This window comes from Fukomys damarensis, unplaced genomic scaffold (genome assembly GCF_012274545.1).
Source record: "Fukomys damarensis isolate Sample0158 unplaced genomic scaffold, DMR_v1.0_HiC HiC_scaffold_1, whole genome shotgun sequence".
NCBI classification, from domain to species: domain Eukaryota; kingdom Metazoa; phylum Chordata; class Mammalia; order Rodentia; family Bathyergidae; genus Fukomys; species Fukomys damarensis.
In genome coordinates, this window is record NW_022900913.1 from 5,089,569 (window position 1) to 5,113,940 (window position 24,372).

Below are 24,372 nucleotides of genomic sequence, written 5' to 3' on the forward strand. Positions count from 1 at the left end.
CGCTCTCCCTTCACCTAATTTAGTTTTCCTCATCCTCCACACTAGGAAACTCTGATAATCTTAATCAAGCTTAAGGCACTGGAGTTGCAAAAATGCATAATTGTATTAAGCAAATTTTATGATTCTAGAGCCAAGATAAGAATGTAATTAGAAGTTAACTTTCCTATAAATTCTTAAAATTACCAACCCAAAGTCACTGTATCCAGAGAACCTGTCTCACATTCCTGAAGAAATGTAGCATCACTGTTTTTCACACACAGCTGATGACACTATTAAATTCCCCTTTATTAAATTTAAAGTGATGCAATATATTACACATCCAAAGCAAAAGCACAGATTAGATTAGCAAGGTTTAGAGGCAGGGAAGCTTACTTCTGGGACCCAAGCAAGGCCCATTAAAAGAAACACGCTTCCTGGGCAGAATCCCAGAGGCAGGAGAGTAGTGGAGGAAAAGAGGGGCTTAACTTTCAGATAACTTTTGTTTTATTTCGACCTTGTGTGCTTGCTCTCTTGTTCTGGCTCTGTAACAACCTGCAGCCAAGGCAGGACTGACATGTGAAGCCTCAGTGGCTTGTTGTACTCCTGCCCTGCAGCCAGCACACTCTCTGTAGTGATGGGGGTCCAGCTGTCTCCCAGATCCCAATCTCCCTCAGAAGGTTCTGCCACTCCCTGCACCTGTTCCTGCATGGGCTGCCTTACAAAAGTATGATCGAAACTTGGGGTGAATGTTTAACTTTTAAATTTATTGCAGTGAAACACACATTGCCATCAAATCCCCCTCGAACTACTTTCCCTCGCTTCAAACACACTCATCCCATGGTTCTTACCACTTTCTGAAGCAGCTCTGAAAGTCCCTTTCCTAAGTGTCTTTAGTTTTGCTGTTACAGCTACCTCGATGTCCTGAATGCCTTCACGACATTTACCTTTCATGGTCATTTTGACCTGAGGAAGAGCCAAGAGTCAGGTGGTACCAGATCCAGTGAAAAGGATGGGTGGGGACCCAGCATCATTTCTTTACAAGCCTAGCCTTCTATTGAAGGCTTCTTGGTAGTAGCACGGACTGTATTTTCCACTGTGCCCTTGCAAAGACAGTCACAAAAGAAGACTTCCAGAACTCGTTCAGCAAGTGGCAAGAATGATGCAAGCAGGGCAAACTATTTTGAGTGGGATTCATGGAAATATGCTTTTCACTGTAATGTTTTTGGTTTAAATATTCACCACATATCTGCACCACAGCCTGTGAACTCCGAGGAGCACTTCTGAGCTGGAAAAGGGCATTATTAACATTAGGTTGAAGAAGAACAGTTACCTCACAGCTCACAAATTTCCTCTAGTGTCAGCTGACCCTAGAGAGCAGAGTGAGTGCTGTGATTTTTCCAGCCTCTGTGGCTGTTGCATACAACCCTGAGACGCATACCAGATATACAACCAAAGGCATGCTCCTTACTCTGGTGAGATTTGAGAGCCCCATCAAGGAACTGATACAAGTTTCCTCCTCCTTTGCCTTTGTCATTATTACAGATACAACTCTTTCAGATATGAAAGAAGGACCTATTAAAAACATGACGGGCCAGTCCGGTGGCCTGGAGGGTAAGGTTCACTAAGTCCTGAAGCCAGAGGTGCTCTGCCAGGAGGGAGCTGGCTCCTAGCCGGCCCAGGCAGCACTTGTCTCTGACAGAGCCAGTCTGTCACTATCTCTTCACTCACTGACTGATTGCTGGGCTCTGTATCCTCACTCCCTGATCATTTCCTGCTTCTTCCCTGTTTTCCTTTCTGGTGCTATTCTTGGATATAATGGGCCACTGGCCTTTCTGCCCGTGGGAGCTCTGGGCTTCTCCTCATTGGCTTTGAACACTCTTAGTGGATCTACCTTGAGCTTCTGGCTCTCACCTCAGGTGTATCCAAGGGCTGAGCAGCTCCTGTCTTGTTGGTACCACCCTAGAAGTATGCAAGGTGTCCCCCTGTATGATTCAGATACAATCTTTCTCATTTGTTCATCCTTCTTCTATATACCAAGGGAATTATGTTAAAGAGAATATGTTATTATCTCAAATAAAGCAAATCAGAAGGCTTAAACCAAGTGGCACTGCCGTATCAACACTACCTACAGCGGTGCCTTATATTATTCAATACCTAATAAAGGTATTGAATGAATAAAAACAAGATGTGCTCCCAAACAAGCTGAAAAACAAATATGGCCACAGTGAAGTCTCTTTGGTCTTCTTCTCTGACAGCGGTACATATCTCGAGCTCCTTGAGGCTATGTCTCCTCAGTGTGGACATAAGTTTTTGTTTATAGCCTGAAATTTTGGACAGGGCATCTCTGTTCAAAGGCAGTGCCACAACTGAACGCGCATGTGGACCATGGGGTCGTCCTGTATGAATTCACGTGACCTCTGGGGCAGTGACCTGTTCTGAACCAGTTTGACCTGGATCACCACGGAAAGGCCTGCACGGTGGTGCAGACCAATAGGGCACTTTTTGCCGATGGAGCAAGCAGAGAAAACAGGAAAAGGGTGCTCTAGAAAAACATCAGATCAATGAATAATTCAGGAAATGGCATCAAAGATATGTGTATGGATATGGGAATGTGGAAAACAGACTCTTAGGGGCACAGAAAAGAAGAGGAAGCTTCTCATGTTGGAAGAAGGAGAACTGGGTGTTTCCTGCCTCCTAGGTGTGTGTATAACAGTCCCCTGTATCATCTGTGAACACAGGATGTTTTGTGAATCCATCGATCATGGTTCTCTTTCCTGTCTGGGACACCTTCCCACCGAGCCCTGAGCCAGAGGTGAAAACACTGAGTGCTCTCCCAGGTGATGGTGATGTTAATGACAGCTGAGTCCTGTCATGAAATTACGCTCCCTTCCCATGGCTCGGGCTGGCTGCAGAGTCTGAGCGATATCGTCAGTTTTTAGGTTTCTTTTCGTGCAGAACCACCGAAAAGCGTCAAGGCCTGGGCGTCATTGTTCCATGTAGAACCAGTCGTGAGGAGAGTTCACCTGAAGGCCACTTTTAATTCTAAGGAGGCCAGAAGGATAGAACCTCTTACCTAGGAGCTACCTGGGAGCCCTGTGGACTACCCCGGTCTGCGTTGGAACATTAGCTGAGTAAAAGTTGAGGATGGCACATAATCCAGTCCCTAAACACCTGTCTCCCCAGTGCTGAGCGTCACCCTGAAGCTGAGACTCTGGCTGGTAGACATGGCCACTTGGTCTCACCTTCCTACCTCAGCAGCGCCCCCATGTGGGAGAGCAATGGAGAAGCCCAAACCATCATCAGGAAGAGCTGTGTGAGAAGAGCTCTAAGACAGAACTGTCCCGGTTTCCACGCTTCAGCTGCATGTCTTGGAATGCCCAGTGGCTAGAATTGAAGTTAAAGTTGTCTCTACATTTGTTGTCCCTATAATGTATCCAAGTTAATATAGAAAAAAAATTAAAATTATTTTCAAATGTAATACCTCAGCTTTGACTCCCTGTGCCATGTTCCAAAAGTAAGGCGCACATGTTTCTGTTTGTGTGGTGCCCACATCGGGAGGCAGGGAGGGAGGGAATCCCAGCAGCCTAGCTCTGTGTCCACCAGGGCTGCCCAGTTCCTCTCACAGAAAGCAGCCCTTGCTAACATGCTTCCCCAACTGACCAAAGTAGTGTCTTGTGATTACCTGTACCGTCTTGGACCTGCCTGAAGGAGGACGTTTGACAGGGGGGCTTGCTCTGTCTTGTTTCACTTGACCTACAGAGGGGAGTGGGATTGTGCAAGACCTTTGCCCTCGGTGTCTACAGAGTGCGCGCTTGTACCCCTCCTATCCACCCTGGATGCTCACCCTGTGCCCAGCTCCATGGTGTCACTACACATTAAAAATCACTTCTCCATGGAATGGCCCACAGTCACATTCATCAGGAGGCACTGTCATCTCCACGGCCAATGGCCAGCACTGGCTCCCCAGGCCTCCTGACCTGCTGCTGCCTCCAGGGCCTTTTCCTTGGCATGAGTCTGCTCCTTATTACATCCGGCTGTTCTTAGCCCTGGGATGTTTTGCTTGGCGTTTATAAGTAACACTGACAGAGCGTGAGGATTTGTGCCATCTGTCCCTGGATGGCACCAAGCCACCCTCTCTGCAATTTCGCATAGGGTTCTGGTGACTCTGTGTCCAACCAGGCAGGAAAGAGCACCTAGAAATCCATGAGGGAAGATGAGCAATTTCCAGGCCAAAGCAGCTGTTTGTCCCTTCATTCATTCATTCTTCTGAGGCTATCTCACTGGTGCCTTGATTTAGAGCGTGGGAACCCTGGCCAACCTGACTTTCTCATGAGTCGTCACTGGCCGCTGCCTTGGAGACTCAGGTGGGGGAGGAGGCTCCAAGAGGGGCCCAAGGAATCCACAGGCCAATTGCTAAAACAAGCGAGAACATAGCTTCGCACCCAGCGCGTCTCGGCTGGAGCCACCCCTGCAGAGGAGACTCAGATGAATTTGTGCCGAGAGGGTGCAGGGCTGTCTTTATTTTCTAGCTTTACTTTGCCTTATCCTCCCTGACAGCCACATTCACTTGCTGGGTGCTTTGTGGTCTTCTGTAACTAGGAATCTTGTCCTCAGCCTGTGCAGAATAAGTTGCAGTGGGCAGACACGTACTTCTATCATCACTCTGTTGGACAAAACTTTTGCTTTCTGTTTCATTTGACATCAGAGATTCCTGAGGATTTGGGGGTCTCTGATTACTGCAAAGCCAGGTGTTTCCTAACTTAATAGGGCAGCAGAGAGAAGACCAAGAAAGCTAGAAGCTACACCTCTGAGACTGAGCAGCTGGCACGGGCTCCACTCTGTGGCCTCTCCCCCAAGTTGTGGGCCTGAGAAGATCTTTTTCACTGCAGCTACTCTGTTGTTCACAACACAGTGGAAACTGGGTTTCTTTAGGTACATTTTTTTTAATAAAAGTTCATTTTACCTGGGAAACTGCCAGGATTTGAAAAGTCCGTTTCTGTTTGTGTTTATGTGCCCAGACTGGCTGCTCCCCTAAGAATGATGAAATGTCCTCTCTACCCCACCTGAAGTGTTGGCCCTTAGGGGGACTGGTTCACAAAGCAGTTCCTGTACCCCTCTCAACTCTGCTTCTTAGCATGTGTTTCTCTTCTAGATTCCTAAACTTGAGGGCCAGAATGATTGCTCCAAGGACAGTCTCAGGCAGATGGCGAACTGCAAATTAATGTGCGGCCACAGGCATATTTAGGGGTCAAAGTCTTCAGACTCTAATTTGTAGATAGAAAGAATGTGTATTTGGTTTCATTTTGTGTACTGCTGTTATCACGTTAGAAATCTTAGAGTTAGAAACTTACTGTCTTATATTAGCTGGCTCTTTCCCACTTCCTAAAGCAGTGATGGCCTCTCGCTAACATGAGGGTCCAAAGTGGATTTGGCCCTACAGCTGTGGGTGCACGTGCGTGTGCACACGTGTGTGTGTGACCACCTAGCTGTCATTTTTAGAGAAATGGCCAACCCAACAAGGGGGTTGAATTGTGTCTCCCAAGAGGTGATATGGTGAAGTTTTAATCTCCAGTTCCCCCAAACATTACCCGATGTGGACATTAAATAGTTGCAGATACTGTATGGTTAGTTAAGGTGAGCCCAGCCAGAGAGAGGCAGCCCTGGTCCAGCATGGCAGTGGCCTTAGAAAAACACAGCCGTGTGGAGACCGAGACACACAGAGGAAGCCATGCAGTGATGTTGCAGAGGTTGGATGATGAGGCAAGAAGCCGAGGGAGCACACCAGATACTCCTGGCAAGCCACCGAGGGACAATGGATATTCCCAGAAGTTAGGACATGTCAAGGAGGGTTCCCAGAAGCTTCATAAGTAGTGTGTCCCTGGGCACACTTTAATTTCTGATGTCTCATCTCCAGGGCTGTGAAGCAGGACATTTCTGTTGGGCCAAAGCAGTCCACTTGTGTCGCCTTGGTATAGTAACCCAGGAACTAAGACAGTGGTCATGGGACTCTGCCAGGAAGAGCCCCCCACCCCCAAGGAGGATTCTCTTCCACTCTCCCCTCTGCCTCCTGCCCACCTCTCCCATGCGCACACAGACACAGAGGCAGCCCTGCTGGGAGACAGGCTCCCTGTGTGCATTGGCAGTTCTCTGCTAACCAAATGAAAGCAGCATTTGAGAAGTCTAAGGACATTCTAAGAAAGCCAAGTGGAGTCCTTCCCAGTGCACAGAGAATTTCAGAAAAGGCCCCCGTGTCTCAACACATAGTAGCCTACATGGCCCCTGCTGTTTCTGGGGTCCGTTTGGTCTGAGATTTCCTGAGCTTCCAGAGTAGCAAGGAGAGCCTTCTCTATTTCGATTCCTCCTTCGTGTGCCTTTTGCCACTGGCCATTGTTGTAAGTAAGGTGTAAGATCCGGAAGACAGATGGAGTAGGGGGTTTCCACACCCAGACACAGGTCCATGGATTAATGTGAGGAGTCCTCAAGAAGGATTTCTCTCAACAAGTTGCTTGTACACATTTCTGCATTAACCGGAAACCAACCAGGTCCTGAATTGCCTAAGAGAGCCTTCCCTGCCTCTGGCTTTGTGCATTTGGGGCCCTGGTCCCTTAGCGGGAAGAGCAACAGGTTGCTGAGTCCTGGTTTCTTACACTCGTGGAGCTGCTGCACCTTCTGGGCCTGGTGTTGGATTCCTAGGGGCTGAGAAGGTGGTGGGAGGAAGAAGAGGAGGTCCTAGCTTCTTGCCCCAGCCCCTCGGAATTGCAGAGTAACATGCTGTTTGTTGTTCGAGGAAAGTGAAAAGCTCAGCTTACACCAGCATCTTGGGCCACTGGGTGTGTTCTGCTGCTTTGATCAACTAATCTGTACAGTGATCGTGTAATAGATGTAGACAAAAGTGGGTCTAAAACTTCCGGAAATCAACATTGTTTTACTACATCTCCTCTCTGTCATCTCAACTGTGTCATCAGACACAGTTGCCATGGGCTCGGAGAAAAACAGCTCAGTTTTATAAGAGTGGATTTAGTGAACAGGGTAAGCGCCCTTGGGTTATCCTCAGAGAGAAAGGGAAGAGGTAGATCTTGGCCAGCACACAGCAGGTGTAGGAGAGAGGGAGGAGCCCAATTCAAGCTCCACCTCTCTGCAGAATTCTCATCATCTCAAGCCTTTCGGCCACTAGGATAAAGCAATTGTCTCCTCACCCTGCTTTTCCCTTGGACTTGGTCTTTCATTCTGTCAGTTAAATTTGCTAATGTGCATCTCCTTATCCTTTTCTCTTGCTGCTAGCCCCATCCCCTTCCCTTACAATCTGCAGTTAACTCTAGAAATCACGAGTGCTATTCACAAAGAGCCTTGTGTGCTTCAGACTGTGTATCTATATGAGGCACATAACTCCTCGGAGTGCTGTCCAAACTAGGGTGAGGTAGGCAAGGCAGGCACTGGAGCCCCTGGTGAGGAGCAGAGCTGTGGGGGTTTGCCGGTCTCCTACTGGCTCAGGCTCAAACCCAGGTCTCCTACTCCAAAGCCCTCTGCCCGCTTTCGTTCTGCACCAGATGCTCTCACTGCATTGTCTGCCCTAGAACCTCCGTGGAGAAACCAAAGAAATCACAAAGCAAACCCCTGAGCTCAGCTCCTCCATCAAAGGAGGTTCCAGGAGTGCACGCTCAGGTCTGACGGACTGTGCTGGGCCTGGCTCACCCTTCTCCCTTCGGCCTCCCAGGCAGTAGTGACCATCATATCTGCGCTGGCACAGGAAGAGATCTACTGGCGTCCTGGGGTGGGAGGGTCGGCAGCAGCTGCCCAGTGGTGTAGTCGGTGTCTGGCTGTCCACGCCTGTGATACAAAACCATCAAAATGTGAGAGCAGCACCACTAGGAAGGAGCACAGAACTGAGTCATTCCAGAGTGGGAGGGGCTTGTGGAAACCCAGGTGCTCACCCTCATGTTATACCCCACGTAGTTAATAACACCAAGCATCATCTCTCTCTCTGAGGGAAAAAAACTGAAGAAACCATATGCTCAGGTGTGCGTATGTATCCCAAAAGAATAAAGCAAATGGCATGAATCCTCGACGAGCCCTTCCTTTTGTGTAAGTCAGAGCTTAATCTACAACAGGACGTCTGGTTTAACTTGGAAGTCTTCTATTATGACCTCAAGCGTCAGGATTTTCTTCTTATACAAGCTGGGTTTGAAGATGTATTTGAAGTGTGTGTTTGACTGGAACCTAGATGCGCACTAGAGATTCTGAAGTTTGTCAGTCCTTGAATTCTAAGTCCCATGCATGTCTGTCTGTCGGTTTTTTTTTTTAATAGGCCAGGCATTTGGAAAGACCTGAAGACCATGGGCTCCGTATCTCTCTCTATATTCTTCATCACCCTGCTTGTCCTGGGCAGACAGGTAAGAAGTCTGCTTTCCTAACTCTGAGGTGCTGACGAATGATTGTGCTTTGCTGAAGAGTTGGGATGGCCTGATCACTTCAGAGGAAGAGTAGGCCGCAAGCAGCATAGGTCAGATAGAGAGGAAAGAAGTCCTTTTCCCCCACAAGAGGCAAACTTTGTGAATGCCAGAGGTATGAATTAACTAATTGCCTGTTGAAACGACAGCAAATTTTATAGGTTTTCTAGACCTACAGAAGTGTCTCCCATGGTTTCCAAACAGCTGGCATTGTTTGGAAAAGTACACTCTTGACTGGGATTTTCAGCGTATTTCAGAATGGATGTCGCTTCTTTTGCTTGGAAATGGTTAGGATACTTTTGTTTCCCTTTGCAACCATTTCAACAAATAGGATCCTTTGTTGCAAATGTATATATTGTGACAAGAATGGAACATTCCTCCTTCTGTGGGCTGTGCTGCTTCTCCAGGTCTCCCAGCAGTGACTGCATACAGGATTTGAAGGGTTATTCTTTCTCTTCTGCGAGGTTGCTGACTCATAGATTACAAAACTCATCTACAGCTAGCCAGCCAGATGCCTCAACCAACATCTGTTTTAAGTTCTGTGATCGGGGTAGTGCAAAACATTTATTTTCAAACAACCAACTCGAGCAATGCCTATTAAACCCCATACACACTATTAACCAGTTATATGAAATCCGAGTTATATTAAATCTAAAATACACACCTGCAAGGCACAGATTTGTGTGTTTGGATCTGGCTTCCAGTTCTACCTGCTCAGGAGCTGTTCGTGATTGCACAGTCAAGCACAGTGCATGTCTGTGAGTGGCCATCTTGCCTCTGGAGCTGTCCCCTCCTGTCCACCCAGGTGGTATGAGCTGGGTCCCTCCCCAGGAGCTGAAGGTGCATCAGCTCCAGTCGAGCTGTCTGACCAGGGGCAAAGCTTCCTGAGCCCCCTCCCTTCCCACACCCATCCCTGCACACTCCCACCTGTCCTTAGCATTTCTCCTTTTGCACCCTTGGGCTCACACATCTGACAGCTTGCCTCATGCTTTTTGCTCTTGTTACTTTCCTGGTTTCTCCTACCACTGGCTTATTTGTCTGCTTATTTCTCCCTACTCGCCAGCTCGCTGCCCTCACTCTACAATAGGCATGTGCCCGCTTGGGAAGCCCAGAAATTTAGATGGGAGGGACAGTCAGGCTGCCTTGGGGAACACCCCGGTGCCGGCCCCACAGGACAGAGGCCTCTGTGTGGGTTGCCTGTTTGCCAAGTCGTGGCCCCGATGCTACATCCTACAGCCTCCGGTCACTGCAGCAACATGTCCTATAAATCCAGAATCAAATTCAATCTCCTGACTTTGTTTTATCTGTCACTAAGGTGACAGTCAGCCAGTGACACTATAAAAACTGGTTGAGACCAGCCACTGACAATGGGGCCATTACCCTCTAAGTGATTTTTCCGATGGTAAATAATCAGAAGAATTTTATAGTCGGGCACCGATGTAATTAAGCTTGATACCGGTCTTGCAGGGAGCTGTTCTTTTGTGTCACTAATACAGTAAAAGTAATGGGCACACATAGAGCCTAGAAAGATGTGCCTTCCTAACGGAATAGGCATCCTTCATGATCATGGCAGCAGGTGGCTAGGAATCCCTTGGCTATGCAAGGCACCCCAGGAATGGTCAGGGTGGTCCAGTAGGCTGGCCCTTCTCCATGAAGGAGAAGCACCGTGAAGCCAGTGATTTATCTGGGTGCCAGGTCTTCTGGCCAAAGTGACCTTTGACCTCTGTGATAAAAGGCCTCTGCAAAGCCTTCCTAACTCCAGCAATCTTACAAAGGACTGCCCTGATTTGATTTGAAATTGGGCTTTCTAGTACCATAGCACTGGTGACCTACTGGTTAGTGTACTCTTTCCTGACTGGTTTATAACATGGTGGAACTTATGTCCACTCTCTTTGTCCTAGTAGCCGCCCTGCCTTGTAACCATCTCTTTTGGAATGGAAGAAATGTGCTTGCTTTCTGAGCAAATTAGTGCACCAAATGTTGCTCTAGGTGGATAAGTAACCTGATGGAAATATGACACCTCTCTCATGCAAAACCTGCAGCCCTGCTGCTACACTAAAGTCAGGTTTGTGGTTGAAATGCAGCCAGCACAGGCCTCCTTTGAGAAAGGAAGAATCCTGTTTCCCACCAGTTTGAGGGCAGCCCACTCTGTGGCAGGCTTGGGGTGCAGGGAGGGGTGTGCACCATGGGAAAGCAGGGGGTATCTGTGTGACCTCAGAAGAAGCGTCCCAAATCCAGGGAGAGGTAGAAGCCCACCTGGCAGCCCAGCTCCTGGCCCTTTTGTCTCTGTAGAGGGGGTGTAAAGCCCTCTACCCTCAAGGGCTTCAGAATGAGATGAGGGGTGGTACTGAAGGTTCTCCCAGGCTGGCCCTACTCTCTCCCCTGTGCCCAGAGCCGAGGAAGAACAGACTGCATTGCATGGGGTCTAGGCCACAGAAACTATGCAGAGTGGCCCGAGACTGAAGCTGAGAGGTGGGTGGCAGCCACAGACAGCAGCACACAGGGCAAGGCTGCAGCTGGGGGGACCTGAACAGGCACGGCGTCCTCCTCCTGACCCCCTGTGGTCTCTTTGCAGCCCATTGTGAGTCTCCCTGTTTCTCTAATGAGGACACCCATCATTAGGGTTAGGATCAACCCTAAATTCACAATGAAGGCCTCTCAAGGGCCTTGACTCTGTCACATCAGCAGAGACCCTATTTCCAAATAAATCCACATAAACAGATATCAGGAGCTAGGGCTTGGGACTATCTTTTGGGGGACACTATTAAAACCATTACAACTGGTTTGGGATGGAAACTTATTTTCCTCGGGGATTTCCAAGTGAGCCTCTGTGGTAATAGCTACCTCCATGTAAAGAAGAGGTTTCTAAAGCAGATTGCTTTGCCTGGCAAGGTGATGGGACGGATAGATAAGGTAGGATTGGGTGAGGCGGGATGGGGTTGACAGCTAAGGAGTTGATAGAAGTACATAGATAAATGGCTGAGAGATAAATAATTGATAAACAGAAGGTAGAATTGATAGGTATACACATAGATGGCACATAGAGTAGACAGATGAGGTTTTACTTAATTTCCGTTGCTGTAGCAGAGTAACAGGCCAGATCATTTTATAAGGAAAAAAGGTTTCTTCATCTCAGAGAACTCAGAGGTTCAAGGGCCTGACTGAGGCACCCTTTGGCATCACCCCATGGTGCAAGCACACAATCAGGAACAAATTATTACACCTCAAACAGGAGACCAGAGCGGCCACGTTCCTTCAGGGCACAGCCAGGACTGAAGGGCCTCACAGCATCCGGGCCACCTGAGACCCAGCTTCCAACACGGGGGCCTCTCGGGGCCACCTCCAGAGACCTGGACCATAGCGGATAGGAAGTAGTGCAGATGGTACACAGATAGGCGGATGAGCAGAAAGTCAGCTCCTCCATGCAGTAGGGCTGTCCCCAAAGCCTGCCTGCTTCCTAGTGGGAGCATAGCAAGGTACAAGATGCAACGGCAGCTGCTTGGAGAACTGGGAAGCTTCCGCGTGTGGTTGGCAGGACGCCCTGAGACTTTGGGGAGGGCTCTCGCTTGTGCTGCTTCTCCTGCTGGTGGCTGAGGCGCCACTGGGTGTGAACCTCCGTCTTCTTGATCCCCGCTGCTGATCACTGCTGCCACTTTAGTTTAAAGCCAGCCACGCCACTGCTTCACCCCAAATCCAAGGAGACAGTCCGTCTCCCAGGTGTGGGCCCTTTCCTGGGAAGAGCATGACAGGATCTGTTAGGAGGGAGGCCTCAGGGTGAGGCATGAAAAGTACCTTTTCTGCAGTCTTTGGGAGACGTCTCTCTACAGGAGATGAAAAATAACTGCCACACCGAGGAGGAGGAATGTTTTGCATATTCATACATCGTTTGAATAAGCTAGATTGATGAATGATTATTGTTACTTTGTGTTTCAAAAGGTGGATTTGTCTAAACTTCCATCTGTGCGTGAGAGCACTGGCATGTGCATCTGTGACTGTGTTCCTGTATCTTATACTATCATTTCATAATTAGCCAAATCCACCAAACACACCCTGCATGTAGCACTTCTCCACAATTGTTTATCTGTAAGTTACTATCTGTGCTGAAATACACCCTCTCTAATATACCCTTCTGTGATGGAAGGGTTCAGTCAAATCCATTTCATTACATTAAATTGTTTATATCTTGAGCAGCGCAAAATGATTTCCAAGTCTGAAAAGACCCTTGGCCAAGAAATAACCTTCTCCATTTTTATACTAATAGCAATAATTGGCTTTTTAAAATGCTATATTTTAATACATGATAAAGCATAAGCACATGTTCTTTCTAGCAGCAAGGGTGTTTTCGGTAGTATTGGAGATCGAACCCAAGACCTTCTCACTGAGCTGCATCTCCAGCCCTTTTCTTACTTTTTGTTTTGAGGTGGGGGTCCTGCTAAGTTGCCCAGACGAGGTTTTAACTTTCCATCCTCCTGACTCAGCCTCCTGGAGTGCAGGGACTCTAAGTGTCCCCAGCTATGTCCAGCCATCAGGCATTGTCTTAAATTATTTCAGTATGTACTTTTGCCTCACCATAATGACATTATCTGTGTACAGTGAATCCTTAGGTGTGCCACTGAGAGAGAAAAGCTGATTTACAAATACTGAATGTGAACTCCCACCAAAGAACACTAACCTTTCTAATGTGAATCAACCAACTGTGCCCTACACTACATAGTGCTCGTTTTCCATTTATTCACCATTTATATCCTGGCATGCCCCTCAGAGAAATCCATAAGCCTTCCTTTATTCACATGGCCACGTCGGAAACTTTGTCTCATGTAGCTGTGTGAAGCTAAAGGCGCAGTTACTCTTCTCTGGGGCCGTTCATTCTTCAGCCTGCTTTTTATTTTTTAATTCATGTTAGAAATGGTTTGACAGATGTTTTAGGGGAACACAGGGCTTTGTAGGGAGGGCGGCAGTTCTGTTTGGGTGTTCTTTGTTCGGTTTTGTTTTGTTCTTTTTATTTTCTCTTTGAAAGCTCCACTCTCTGGCAGGACAAGATGCCTATTGTCTCTTCCCTCTGTGTCCTCCTGTAACAGAATGAATATTACTGTAGGTTAGACTTCTTGTGGAAGAACAAATTCAAAAAAGAGCGGGAGGAGATAGAGACCATGGAGAACCTGAACCGCGTGCTGCTGGAGAACGTGCTTCCGGCACATGTGGCAGAACACTTCCTGGCCAGGAGCCTGAAAAATGAGGTCAGCTGGGGCAGCGTGGGCTGGGGAGGTTGAAGTTGCGCAGGTGGCCGGGATCTTTCCATTTCAAGACTATTTTGATTGGTCCCAGGGACAGTAGTTGGGCATTCCAGTCCCCTCCCAAAGCCTCAGCATGGAGTTGATTCCCTGTTAGGAAGATATCCTCCCTGATCATAGAAGGTTTCAAATGTGTGCTCTGAGTGACCACAGCCCCAGATGTACACCCAGAATGGTCACTTCCCTCTCGCCAGCGTGGGAAATGGCTGCCTCCCAGCATGCACTAGAGTCCGAACCCAGAGGCCACAGTAAGCCATGCAGCCCAGTACCTCTGGTTTCATCACGCTCAGCTTCCCCAGGTGACTTAAGGATCTTAGAGTTGCCAGGATGGGATCATTCATGAGTTGGGCAGAATTGAGTTGCCTGCACCAAAGAGAACAGAGATTTGAGTCTGTCTCTTTGAATGAATGGAAATGGGAATTTTGTGGAACTTTGTGGGAATAGATATTGAGCTAGAGTTGAAATAAACACATGTTATTAAAATGCCGAATGGCTTATGCAATGCAATGTCATGGATTTATTTTAAGTTGCTGAGTTGCAAGGGAACGTAGAAGGATCTGAGGTTGGACTTAATTTAGAAACTTGTATGTGACTGCTGCTGGCCTCAAAGCCCTATGTTCAGGGTTCCAGAGTCTCAGAAGAGTCTGAGAAGCAGTCCTGGGCCTGGAATGTTTTCTCTACAGTTTGGAAGTTGATGGGAAGGCAGCAGAGGGAACTTATTAACACACAAGCCCAGCCCAGGTGAGGCTAGAGTAAAAGGCAACCTCACCGGAGCAGACTTGGAACAGTGCTTCTCTGCAGCGTGTGTAAGGTTGATGTTAAGCCCTAAGTGCAGGTGGCCAATGAGGTGCAAGTCCCAACCCTGTCTGCCCCTGTGACTTTGAGCAGTTACTTTCCGGGTCCAGGACTCAATCTCCACATCTGTGAAGGAAAGATGCCTTGCCTCACAGTTATGCAGGGAGAGCAGGGAACATCCACACAGAGTTGTGTGCAGGAGAGGCAAGCATTCCACCCAGCAGTCCTAGGCCCCTTGTCCACACATGTGAGACCCTCAGGAAAGGAAAGAACCAAGCACTGGTGCTGGTAGCTCACACCGAAACCCACATTTACTGAGTGGCCCACTGTGTACCAGAGCAGGGACTCTTCTGCCACTGCATGGTCTTGGGTGCTCCCTGGGGAGGGTGACAGTGCCCTCCAGGTGTCTTCATTAACACTGCTATTTTGAACATTAAAACACACACAGCATCACTTACAGCCTTCACCACCTTCTGTGGGGGCTCTGACCATGGTGACTTCACCCTTTTTCCACTTTAAAATGATTCCCCCGTGGGCTTCTCACCAAGTCTGCCACCAGGCCAGAAGTATGCAGAGCCCGTCTTCCGGGATTCCAAAGCCACACGGTACAAATGGCGCCATGTTCCGTAGGAGTCACGTTAAGGGTCATGGGGTTTTTGCTCAGAGTCCTGTGATTCCTGACATCTCTAAATTGCCATCTGTAGCTGCTGCTCTGAGAGAGCTCAGGAGGGTAGAGTCATAGACCCAGACCCCTAAATCAGGGCCACAGCACCAGAGAGACATTCAAAAACGATCATGTCATTCTACACAATTTGCAGGCTGTGAGGCTGCTGTACTTAGACACAGAGCTCAGAATTCCCATCAGCTGAAATCTTCTATATTTTTCTGCCAACTTTTGTTGGTCAGGGTAAATACTGGGGGAGGTGGCTGCTTGAAGACAAAACACTTAAAGGAGCTGCCTTGGACTCCCCAGGGAGGGAGCAGCAGCTCAGGCTCCTGCTCCGAGGCTGCGCATTGCATGCACTTCCTGCACAGGTTTCCCTGTGCAGCTCCAGAGCCCAGCTGGTGCGAGGGTTCTGTGAGCCACAGCCCCATGGGGATATGCTGTCTCCAGAGCAGAGCCAACACCAGAGTTCCTTCTGCAGGTCCCACCTGGGCCTCGGCATGAGGAGGGTCGTTTTGATTTCTTTTGAAAATGCACAGGGCCGGGATTTAGCTCACTGGTGCCGCTGCCTGCCTCTCAAGTGCAAGGACCCAAGTTCAATCCCTGGTACCAATAAATAAATAAAAGAGAGAGAAAATGCACAGGGTTATAGAGACTCGTCTGAGACCATAGCAAACTCATACTCTGCCTGCAGTGGAAGGTCCGCTGTGGCCATCAGACTGTCTGCTCCAGGAGAAGGCAGAGGCTCAGAGTTCTCACCCTGAGGCCCTGGGCTGGGGTCATTTCTGAAGGGCTTAGGAGACGAGCAGAGTGGCCAGCACAGTGCTTCTCTGAGCCCAAGGCCATGGAGCCCCCATGAAGGCTGTCCCTGGCTCCTGGGAGCCTCCAGTCAGCTGCTAGGTCCTGCCTGGCAGCAGAGAGCAGAGCTTCTGCTCGGGCTCCTCCTGGAGAACTCTCAGAACCTAGACTGCTAATTTCAGCAACAATAATTCACATGACCATTTCCAACTGTGCAGCATACAGTAAACACTGAGCCCTAGCTATCTTCTAAACAAATATCCAGACTTACGCAGAATAAGGCTCACTGCCTCTAGCAATTTATCAACAGCTTTCAGGGAAAGCTTCCTCCTTCATCTTTTTAGGGTCTGAACAGAGTGGACAACAAAAATCTCAGGCTGGGCTTCCACTCCTGTCTGCAATGGGGGCACAGTTCCACAGGCAGCACCCACCCGCCTCCCCAGCTCCCTCTGGGTGGGGGGCTGCACACAGGGTGCTGAACACTCACTGCATCTGGGTGCTGAGAGCACGGGGTGCTGGACACTGTCCCTTCTGCTCCATGGTGCCTAACACACTAGCCAGCTTCCGGTGAACGCTTTCTGTGAGTCTTTTGTAAATAAGCCAGTGGAAGAAGACTGGAAAAAATGGCCGGGGATTTAGCTCAGCGGTTCGGTGGCCTGCCTGGCAAGCGCAAGGACCCAAGTTCAATCCCCGGTACCAAAAAAAAAAAAAAAGACTTTGGAAAAAAACAAAAAACAGAACTTGATATCATGTTATTATTTCCCTCCCTGAGATCAGCTTGCATATGCAGCAGAGGTGGTGCCCTAGGGAGTGAAGCACTTCATGTACACACAGGACCAGCTGGCTCCCATGTCAGCCCCTCTCTGAGCATGAACAGTCCCCCCTGAGCAGAACGGGGAAGTTGAAGCTCCAGGGGACCCAGGGAAGGAGCTTCCCCTTCCCTGTCAGGCTAGGGTGTTTGATGACTGACTGAGTCAAATGAGTTGAGCTTTGGACATTCTCCACTCCGTGCTTTTCTGGAACAATCCTTGGGAAAATAGCATGGCTTTATGACCTACATTCACAAAGGCCTTTGAGCATGTCATTGTTATTCTCTTACCCAATGCACTGATGCGCAAAAGAAATTAATTTCCCTTCAGAACTGAAGAGTCACAGATGATTTAATCACCATAACAAACGATGCCAGAAAGCTTTTATTTCAGAGAAATCCTGTTCAACACTGTGCTTTTGTGCGGGCTCTGTCGGTGTGGAGCTGGCTGCTGGTGTTGGAGCCTGGTTTGTCAGGCACCTCTTTCTTCCCCCAGGGCAGTTGTTTTACCTAAACCTCCGGAGGAGGCTTCTCTCTGGGCTGGGAACTGTCCTGGCTGTGTTCAGCCCACTCACCCCTTCTATGTACATCAAAGAAAGCTCTCATCACTTCCTGAGGAGACCACAGTTTGTCATCAAGTCCCCAGCTGGTGGGGACTGTGCATGATTTTGAGGCAGGCAGCTTCCTTCAGAGAGAGCCAAGGCTTACTCAAAAAGAAGCGACAGTGGCCACTGTGGACATACAGTCAGGACACACTGCACACAAACGACACTTCACTTCCTGGTAACCATGTGGACCTCCAGAGACCATGGCCTGACCTCTAGTGGCATTCCTCATCTGCCCGTGGGCAAAGCTGGTTTGCACTTTCATGAGCTGCTTCTGTGTTTTCTAGTCATCTGACTGCCAAAAGTAAAGTGAACATTTAGTGGCTGCTGTGTGGTGCCAAGCAGTTCACACATAGTGTAACCAAGAAAGGATAGACCAATTCCAGGCTTGTTACACAGCCTGACTCGGTAAAAGAGAGCCCTGCCTTAGGTAGAAGTTTGCAAGCCTTAGATTGAGTCCTGAGCATTTTCTAGAGCACACCGAGCTCTCTCCAGCCTGGTGAGGAGCCTGTGCACCTCCATGCCTGACAGAAGCAGCACTTGCAGTGTTTATTGTTATGCTCTGCTTTCTGTCTCACCACAGAGACACCCAGAGCAGGGCTGGTGTCTTTCACCTCTGTCCTCCTAATTCCTGGCATCATGACGCCAGGTGTGGGGGGGCCTCATTGGCGTGCATGCGTGGATGTGTGTGTGCATACACGTACAGTGTTAACAGGGTGCTGATGTGAATCGTGGCCTGTGAAACTGTGTTTGTTTTGCATCACTCTGACCAAGTACCTGAGAAAAACCATTTAAAGGAAGAAAGATGTATTTGAACTCTCAGTTTCAGAGGTTTCAGCCCCTGATTGTTTAGCTCTGTTGCCCTTAGGCCTATTGTGAAAAAAAAAAGCACTCATACCTTGGAGCAGCCAGGAAACAGGAAGGGAATGAGCCAGAGAGGGAGGTGCCCGATATAGGCCCCCAGGACATGCCCTGCGATCCACATCATTCAGCAGCCCCTCCTAAATTTCCATCGTCTTCCAATAAAGCCTTCAAATTGCAGTGTCAAGCATGGATTGGTGAAGTTAGAGCCTTCATGATCCTGAGCCAGTCACGTCCCCCAAAGCCAGTTGGCATGGACATCTTTAGCATACGATCTGGGGGGACACTTCAAATCTAAATGATCACAGAAACCAAAAGGTAGTTGCTGGTGTATTCTGAAACAAATGCTAAATAGTGTGCGGAACTTACAAGCATACTACCTGAAAGGTTACAGTTCTTGAACCTTCAAGAACTAGGTTGGAGTACATGTATTGGCCAGAAGAGTAGGAGTTGGAAAAGACTTTGTGGACAGAGTATAATCGATACATGCTGATGACAGGTAGATTTTGACACTTGGAAATGCCAAGGGCACAGGCTGAGTGAACGTCCGGGCCCAGAGTTGGGGACTGTAGTTGGGGATGTAACTGTGCAGTGGGGATCGTACAAAGGGGAGGGTGCTGAGTGTTTTTCCTTGGAGACCAAGCCAGAGAAAGGGAGTTCTTAGATGCTGGCTTATAAAGCCACCTGGACAGACAGACAGACTGCAGCAGAGGAGCAGGAAGAACAGCCGAGAGCTTGGGGCAGAGAGAGTGGTGAGGAGCAGAGGGGATGAGCATGAACCCCATCACAGGAAGCCAAGGTGGGTGGAGCAGCAGACAGGAAAATGTGCCCTGGTAAAAAGCCAGCCATCCCTGCCCAGGAAGACGGTGCAGTCAACAGAAAACCATTCCATCTTGCAGCCACTTCTTTCTCCCCTGCTCTTCACATGCAGAGGTTTGGAAAACCTGGCTGCCAGTTAGGGAAGGTCACAGGAGAAGTCCAGGTGGAGAGGAGGCTCCCGGCATCCCTGCACCACACCGTCCTCCGCCCAATCCAGGGAAGGGCAAAGGCCACCCACTCACCAGATCAGAGCTGTGAATGAGTGGACTGGGTGCTGTAATTTTCATTTCGAGGAACTCGTGTTACCCAGAGTGACAAGAAGAGCCACGGGGTTTTCTAAGGTTTTCATCCACCAGCCACACAGAGACCAACACGAAGCATGAGCACGGCAATGCCCGCCTTGCGATGGTCTTTCCAATCCTTGAGTTCCTTCAGCAGAAACACTACGTATGAATGGATGCTGCAGTGACATCTAAGCCCACGATCAGTTCCCAGGGTCGGTGATGCTTCCAGGCAGCTCTGTGCTGGGTAGGAGGGTGAGCGGTTCACAGCTCGGGACCCCATAGCTGCTGTGGTCTATAGCAGGCGCAGACTGGTCCTGGCCCTTCCTCAACCCAGCTGAGAGCCTTGTTGGCTCACTGTGCTCTTCTGAGCCCCACTTCCTCATTCGGTCTGTGGTTCTTCATTACAGCTGCACAGCAGAGCCACACTTTGAGCTTCTCAAAGTGACCCGCTCGAGCTCATTCTAGGAAATGAAGCTCAGCCGGTGAGTGGGGCCACATGTTCGTACTTGAGTCCTGTGAAATGAGGTGCAGTGTCAGATCCTAATGCGGATCAGTTCAGTCTTGCATTTCAGACACCTTTAAAGGCTTCAAGGAAAAAGAGAAATGGAAAGTCACAGGCTCTGGGAGTAGTGTGAGCCCCAGGCTACTCCTGAATCCAGGTAACAGACCCCATGGTCACCCGAGAGACCCAGGACAAAGTGTAAGTGCGGCCTTCGCAGAGTGAGCTCCACAGCAGCTTTGGTAACTGCAGCCTGGGGCAGGTGATGTGGCTGCCCCATGCTTCAGTTTCCTTATGTGTAGATGGGGAGCGGCAGGCTGAGCCTCATACAGATGTGGCCAAGTGTAAGATAATGCATGTAGAGCATGCAGGATGCGCCCACCCTGACATGTGGGCCCCAGTAAGAGCCATCTATTCTAGAGCCTGTTCTTGTCTTCACCCTCCTTCCCCGGGATCACTCTGGTCCATGTCAGCAGTCAGCGAAGAAAATACAGGGTGCAGAAAATAGGCCCGACCCTTGCTAAATGTGTGCCTTTTCCACAGGACGGGAAGAGGCCATAGAGCTTACGCTACTCTTCTAAAACGAACATTTTTAACTGAAACAGGATCCTACGGTTATCTCTGTCCTGTTACCCCAACTCCCTGGTGGTGGTCAGCATAACTAAAACCGGGTGCTGGCAGTCCCGGGTGCCACCAGGTTGTCTAGCAGAGATTGGAATGTTCACAAAGCAACTTTGCAGAGAGAGAGAGCGCGCGTAATTTGCACAAAGGGACAGCTCAGCCATGCTGAGCACAGAAGACAAAGGGAAACCCTGATTCCATTGTTCACTTCATGTGTGCACATTTTGAGGCAGTAGTGGAAGATATTACAGATTAGTCAGGTCTGAAAACAGAAGTATGACATGAGTCTGGTTTTTCCTGGAAGCTGCTGTTATCTTTGGCTGGGCTGCCATGGTCCTGACGTGTATTGTGAGACCTCACTGGGGGAGAACAGTTCCCAGAAGAGCCCAGCAAACGGTAGTAATGTAGCATGTGTAAGTGCTCTTTCAGGTGCCCAGAGAACAGAGGCCCCTCTTGTTAGTGTTTGTGCAGGAGATTCCTTGCTCTGCAAAGAACGTAAGAAATGCCAGCCACTCATGTTTCCTTACACTCTGGAGTAGGCCATTCTTTTAGGGACTTTGCTTCATGTTTCCTGTGGAGGGAGCATTTCCCAAGATGCACTGTGTCCACAATGGCACCTGGCATTCTGCTCCTCCCAGTAGAAGAAGTATGTTGTCCACATCTGGAACCAGCGCCCTTGGCCACTCAACAGTCTTTCCTTTCTGAAACCTTCATTGAATTTGAAACTGTCACTATGTGTTGGGAAAATTACGGAAACATTTTGAAATCGTGTTTGCAAGACATTGCAATTTTACTCTTGTCTATGGTTGAAGAAATATAAGCCTCTTTCTGTCTAAAAATCAAAAGAATAACCTCAATAAATATTGTTGGGGTCTCATACAAGTGAATAAGTGGCCTAAGGAGTTCCAATTGTTCTTTCTGGTGTGGTAAGAAGTCACTTGCTGAGCTTTATCTGCAACTTTCAGGAGACCACAAAGTGGAGAATTTGTAGACCCCCATCCAAAGAACGTAGCAATATCAAGTTATTTTAGGATAATACAGTCATTTAGGAAGTGATTTTGTTTCCTTTCAGTTGTTTGGAGGGCACTTTCTCCTAAGCCACACTGTGTGTGTGATTGCTTGTTATTACCTCAGGCAGAGATAGTGCAAGGGCCCTCCTACTAATGGGTGGCTGCATCTTCTTAGTAGAAGTATCTCCTGCCATGGGTGGTGTGGGTGTGAGGCAGGGGCTATTCTTGGGGTGGAGGTACAAGGCACTTGGGTGATTTCCTTGTAAGTCTAAGCATGACCAAGCACTTGCATTTGGAGCCTTATTTGCAAGGCCTCCTGGTGTTCAGCACACCCTTCTCTCCTTGGTAGGATTTGTACCACCAGTCTTACGACTGTGTCTGCGTCATGTTTGCCTCCATTCCGGATTTCAAAGAATTCTACACAGAATCTGATGTGAACAAGGAGGGCTTGGAATGCCTCCGTCTCCTGAATGAGATCATCGCTGACTTTGATGACGTAAGTACTGAGAGTTAGCCTTCAGGGTAGAGGAAGGCCCGCTCCCTGTGCATGTGAAAATAGTCCTGTAGAGTGATACATCTTAAGAGTTGTCTTTTTGCTTAGCATCTGGTGGTTTGGGAGTTAAAGCCATGTGCTGTATTTAAGCGTCGGGTGATTTGAGGGAGATGACGATATTATTACTAAGCACAGCTACCAAAATCTGTATTCAGATTTTCTAGAAAGACTTGACCTCCGTGGAAAATAGGTACCCATCCCTTTACTTATTAAAATACAACATAGAAGTTGTCAGCATGCCTGTGCATACCCCAAGGTCTTTATCAGACATCTGCTTAAGCAATGCATAAATGGCTTACTCTATTAAAATATGTGTGGGGAATCATGCTTCATCTTCTAGAAAAGACAAAGTCTATATTTTAGAATTTGAAATAGGTGTCATATTTCAATGCTCACTGTGCTGTCTACATATTATTTCTGTGTTCTGTTTTCTGGTGAGAACAACCCCTCCTCTGGTTGTACAGATACTGCAACTTCGCGATTTTTATCACTACCAAAATAGAGGAAAGTTGATCTCCCTGGAATTATGTTCGTCAGGGCTCATGGGATCTTGAAATACAGTGAGATTTTCTAATGTGATGGTTTCAGACCATCCTGGTTCTAAATGTCATGTGAGCCATGTGGGTTTTCTTCTGCCCTATCCTCAGTATGTGGTTGACCCTAGATATTCATGAGGACATCATGAAAACCAGAGATTTCCACTGCTATCTGGTGCATAGGGAAAAACATTGGCATATCAGCTTCAGCTGTCCCTTGATAAAATAAATTTCCTAGTACCCCGGGGTGAGTGACAGTGGGCATGTGGACCAGTGACATGCATCCAGCTTCAGTTCTTTGACACATTATCCTGGAAGAATCTTGTCTGAAAACAAAGCACTAAGGAAGAGGCAAGGACATGCTTCTGGTTTTCCGTTGATCCTATCAATTTGAGCCTTGCTTTTCTGAGCAGATAGAGAACTTTCCAGATCTTCCACCCATCCATCTTCTTTCCTAAAGTTTCTGTTCTGTATCTTCTGTTCTGCCTCCCATGCCAAGGCCTAAAATCAAAGAGGAGTCAAATGGAAAGCTGATAACTGCTACCTGAGCCAGAGTATTAGCATTAGGGATGATGGGAGGAAGGAGTGTGTGTGTGCATGTGTGTGTGGTGCTGAGGATTGAACCCAGGGGCTTCAAACAGCTACATCCCCAACTCTTTGTATTTTTTATTTTGAGATATCATCTTGCTAAATTGCCAGGCTGGGTTCAGACTTGAGATCCTCCTGCCTCAGTCTCCCAAAGTGCTGGGGTATGGGCTTACAACCCCACACCTGGTGGGGAGACTCTTTCTTCTGGATCTGTATTCTTTCCATCTTAAGTACTCAGAGGCAAAGCCAATTATCCTTTGCATTGATACTTGGCCACACACCACTGCACCTCGGCAGGGATGACTTCACTCATCATCAGTTTGTATCCGTGCCTTCCAAGAACAATCAGAAAATTTATTTGAGGCCAGTATTAATCTGCATAGTAATTTACCTTGGTTCCTTCACTCACAGTTTGGAAGGTAATTCATGCTCATTGGCAGTAAAGCACTGTACTCTATTTCCTTCCAAGACACACTCTTTACGAAACTATAAAGCCTTCTCTCCCATCAAACCCAAGGTCAGGAAGTGATAACAGTGGTGGAGACAAGTCATGTCTACTTCCTGCGCCCTTGAATTTGAGAATGACTATGGGGTGCACAGTTTCTGGTCATACCCAGCTAAGTTACTGAAGGACTGTCATTGCCTTGCAGCTGCTGTCCAAACCAAAATTCAGTGGCGTTGAAAAGATCAAGACCATCGGCAGCACGTACATGGCAGCGACGGGTCTGAGTGCCGTGCCCAGCCAGGAACACGCCCAGGTACATGCGTGTCACCAACGAGCATATGGGCCTCTGTCCCTGGAACACGCCCAGGTACATGCGTGTCACCAACGAGCATATGGGCCTCTGTCCCACCCACCCGCACCCCCCACCCTGAGCCCAAGTAACCCTTCCAGGACCCAGCAGGTACTGGGCACAGCCCAGAGCTCAGGGTCCAAGGTTCTGCAAGGGAAAAGGAGAATCCCCGGAACTCCTTAGGGCCTTTGAGTCTGTCCTCAAAACACCTGCTGATGAACAGGGCAGCCTCGGCAGTCCATAGCTGTAGTAAACAGGTGATAAAGTGGAAGGTAAAAGTTGTTTATTAAAGGAAGGATGGATCCTAGTCTTTTGGTTTAAAATAATGTAGCAAAAAATGAACTCAGCCACATAGGAATTTGGTAGAAAGGGTGATTTGGGCAAAATTGGGCATTTTTAATCCACTAGGGAATTGGAGGT

At 48.4% G+C, this 24,372-nt stretch overlaps 1 protein-coding gene across 1 annotated transcript in view; it reads left to right on the plus strand.

Annotated features, from left to right (window-relative positions):
• Adcy2 (adenylate cyclase 2) overlaps positions 1-24,372 on the plus strand; it is a 371,910-nt gene that overhangs the window by 324,956 nt on the left and 22,582 nt on the right. The window contains exons 18-22 of the mRNA XM_033758687.1: positions 5,132-5,202; positions 8,246-8,369; positions 13,505-13,663; positions 21,831-21,977; positions 23,809-23,916. Of these exons, the coding sequence (XP_033614578.1) occupies positions 5,132-5,202; positions 8,246-8,369; positions 13,505-13,663; positions 21,831-21,977; positions 23,809-23,916 (609 nt within the window). The remainder of the gene's footprint in view (positions 1-5,131; positions 5,203-8,245; positions 8,370-13,504; positions 13,664-21,830; positions 21,978-23,808; positions 23,917-24,372) is intronic.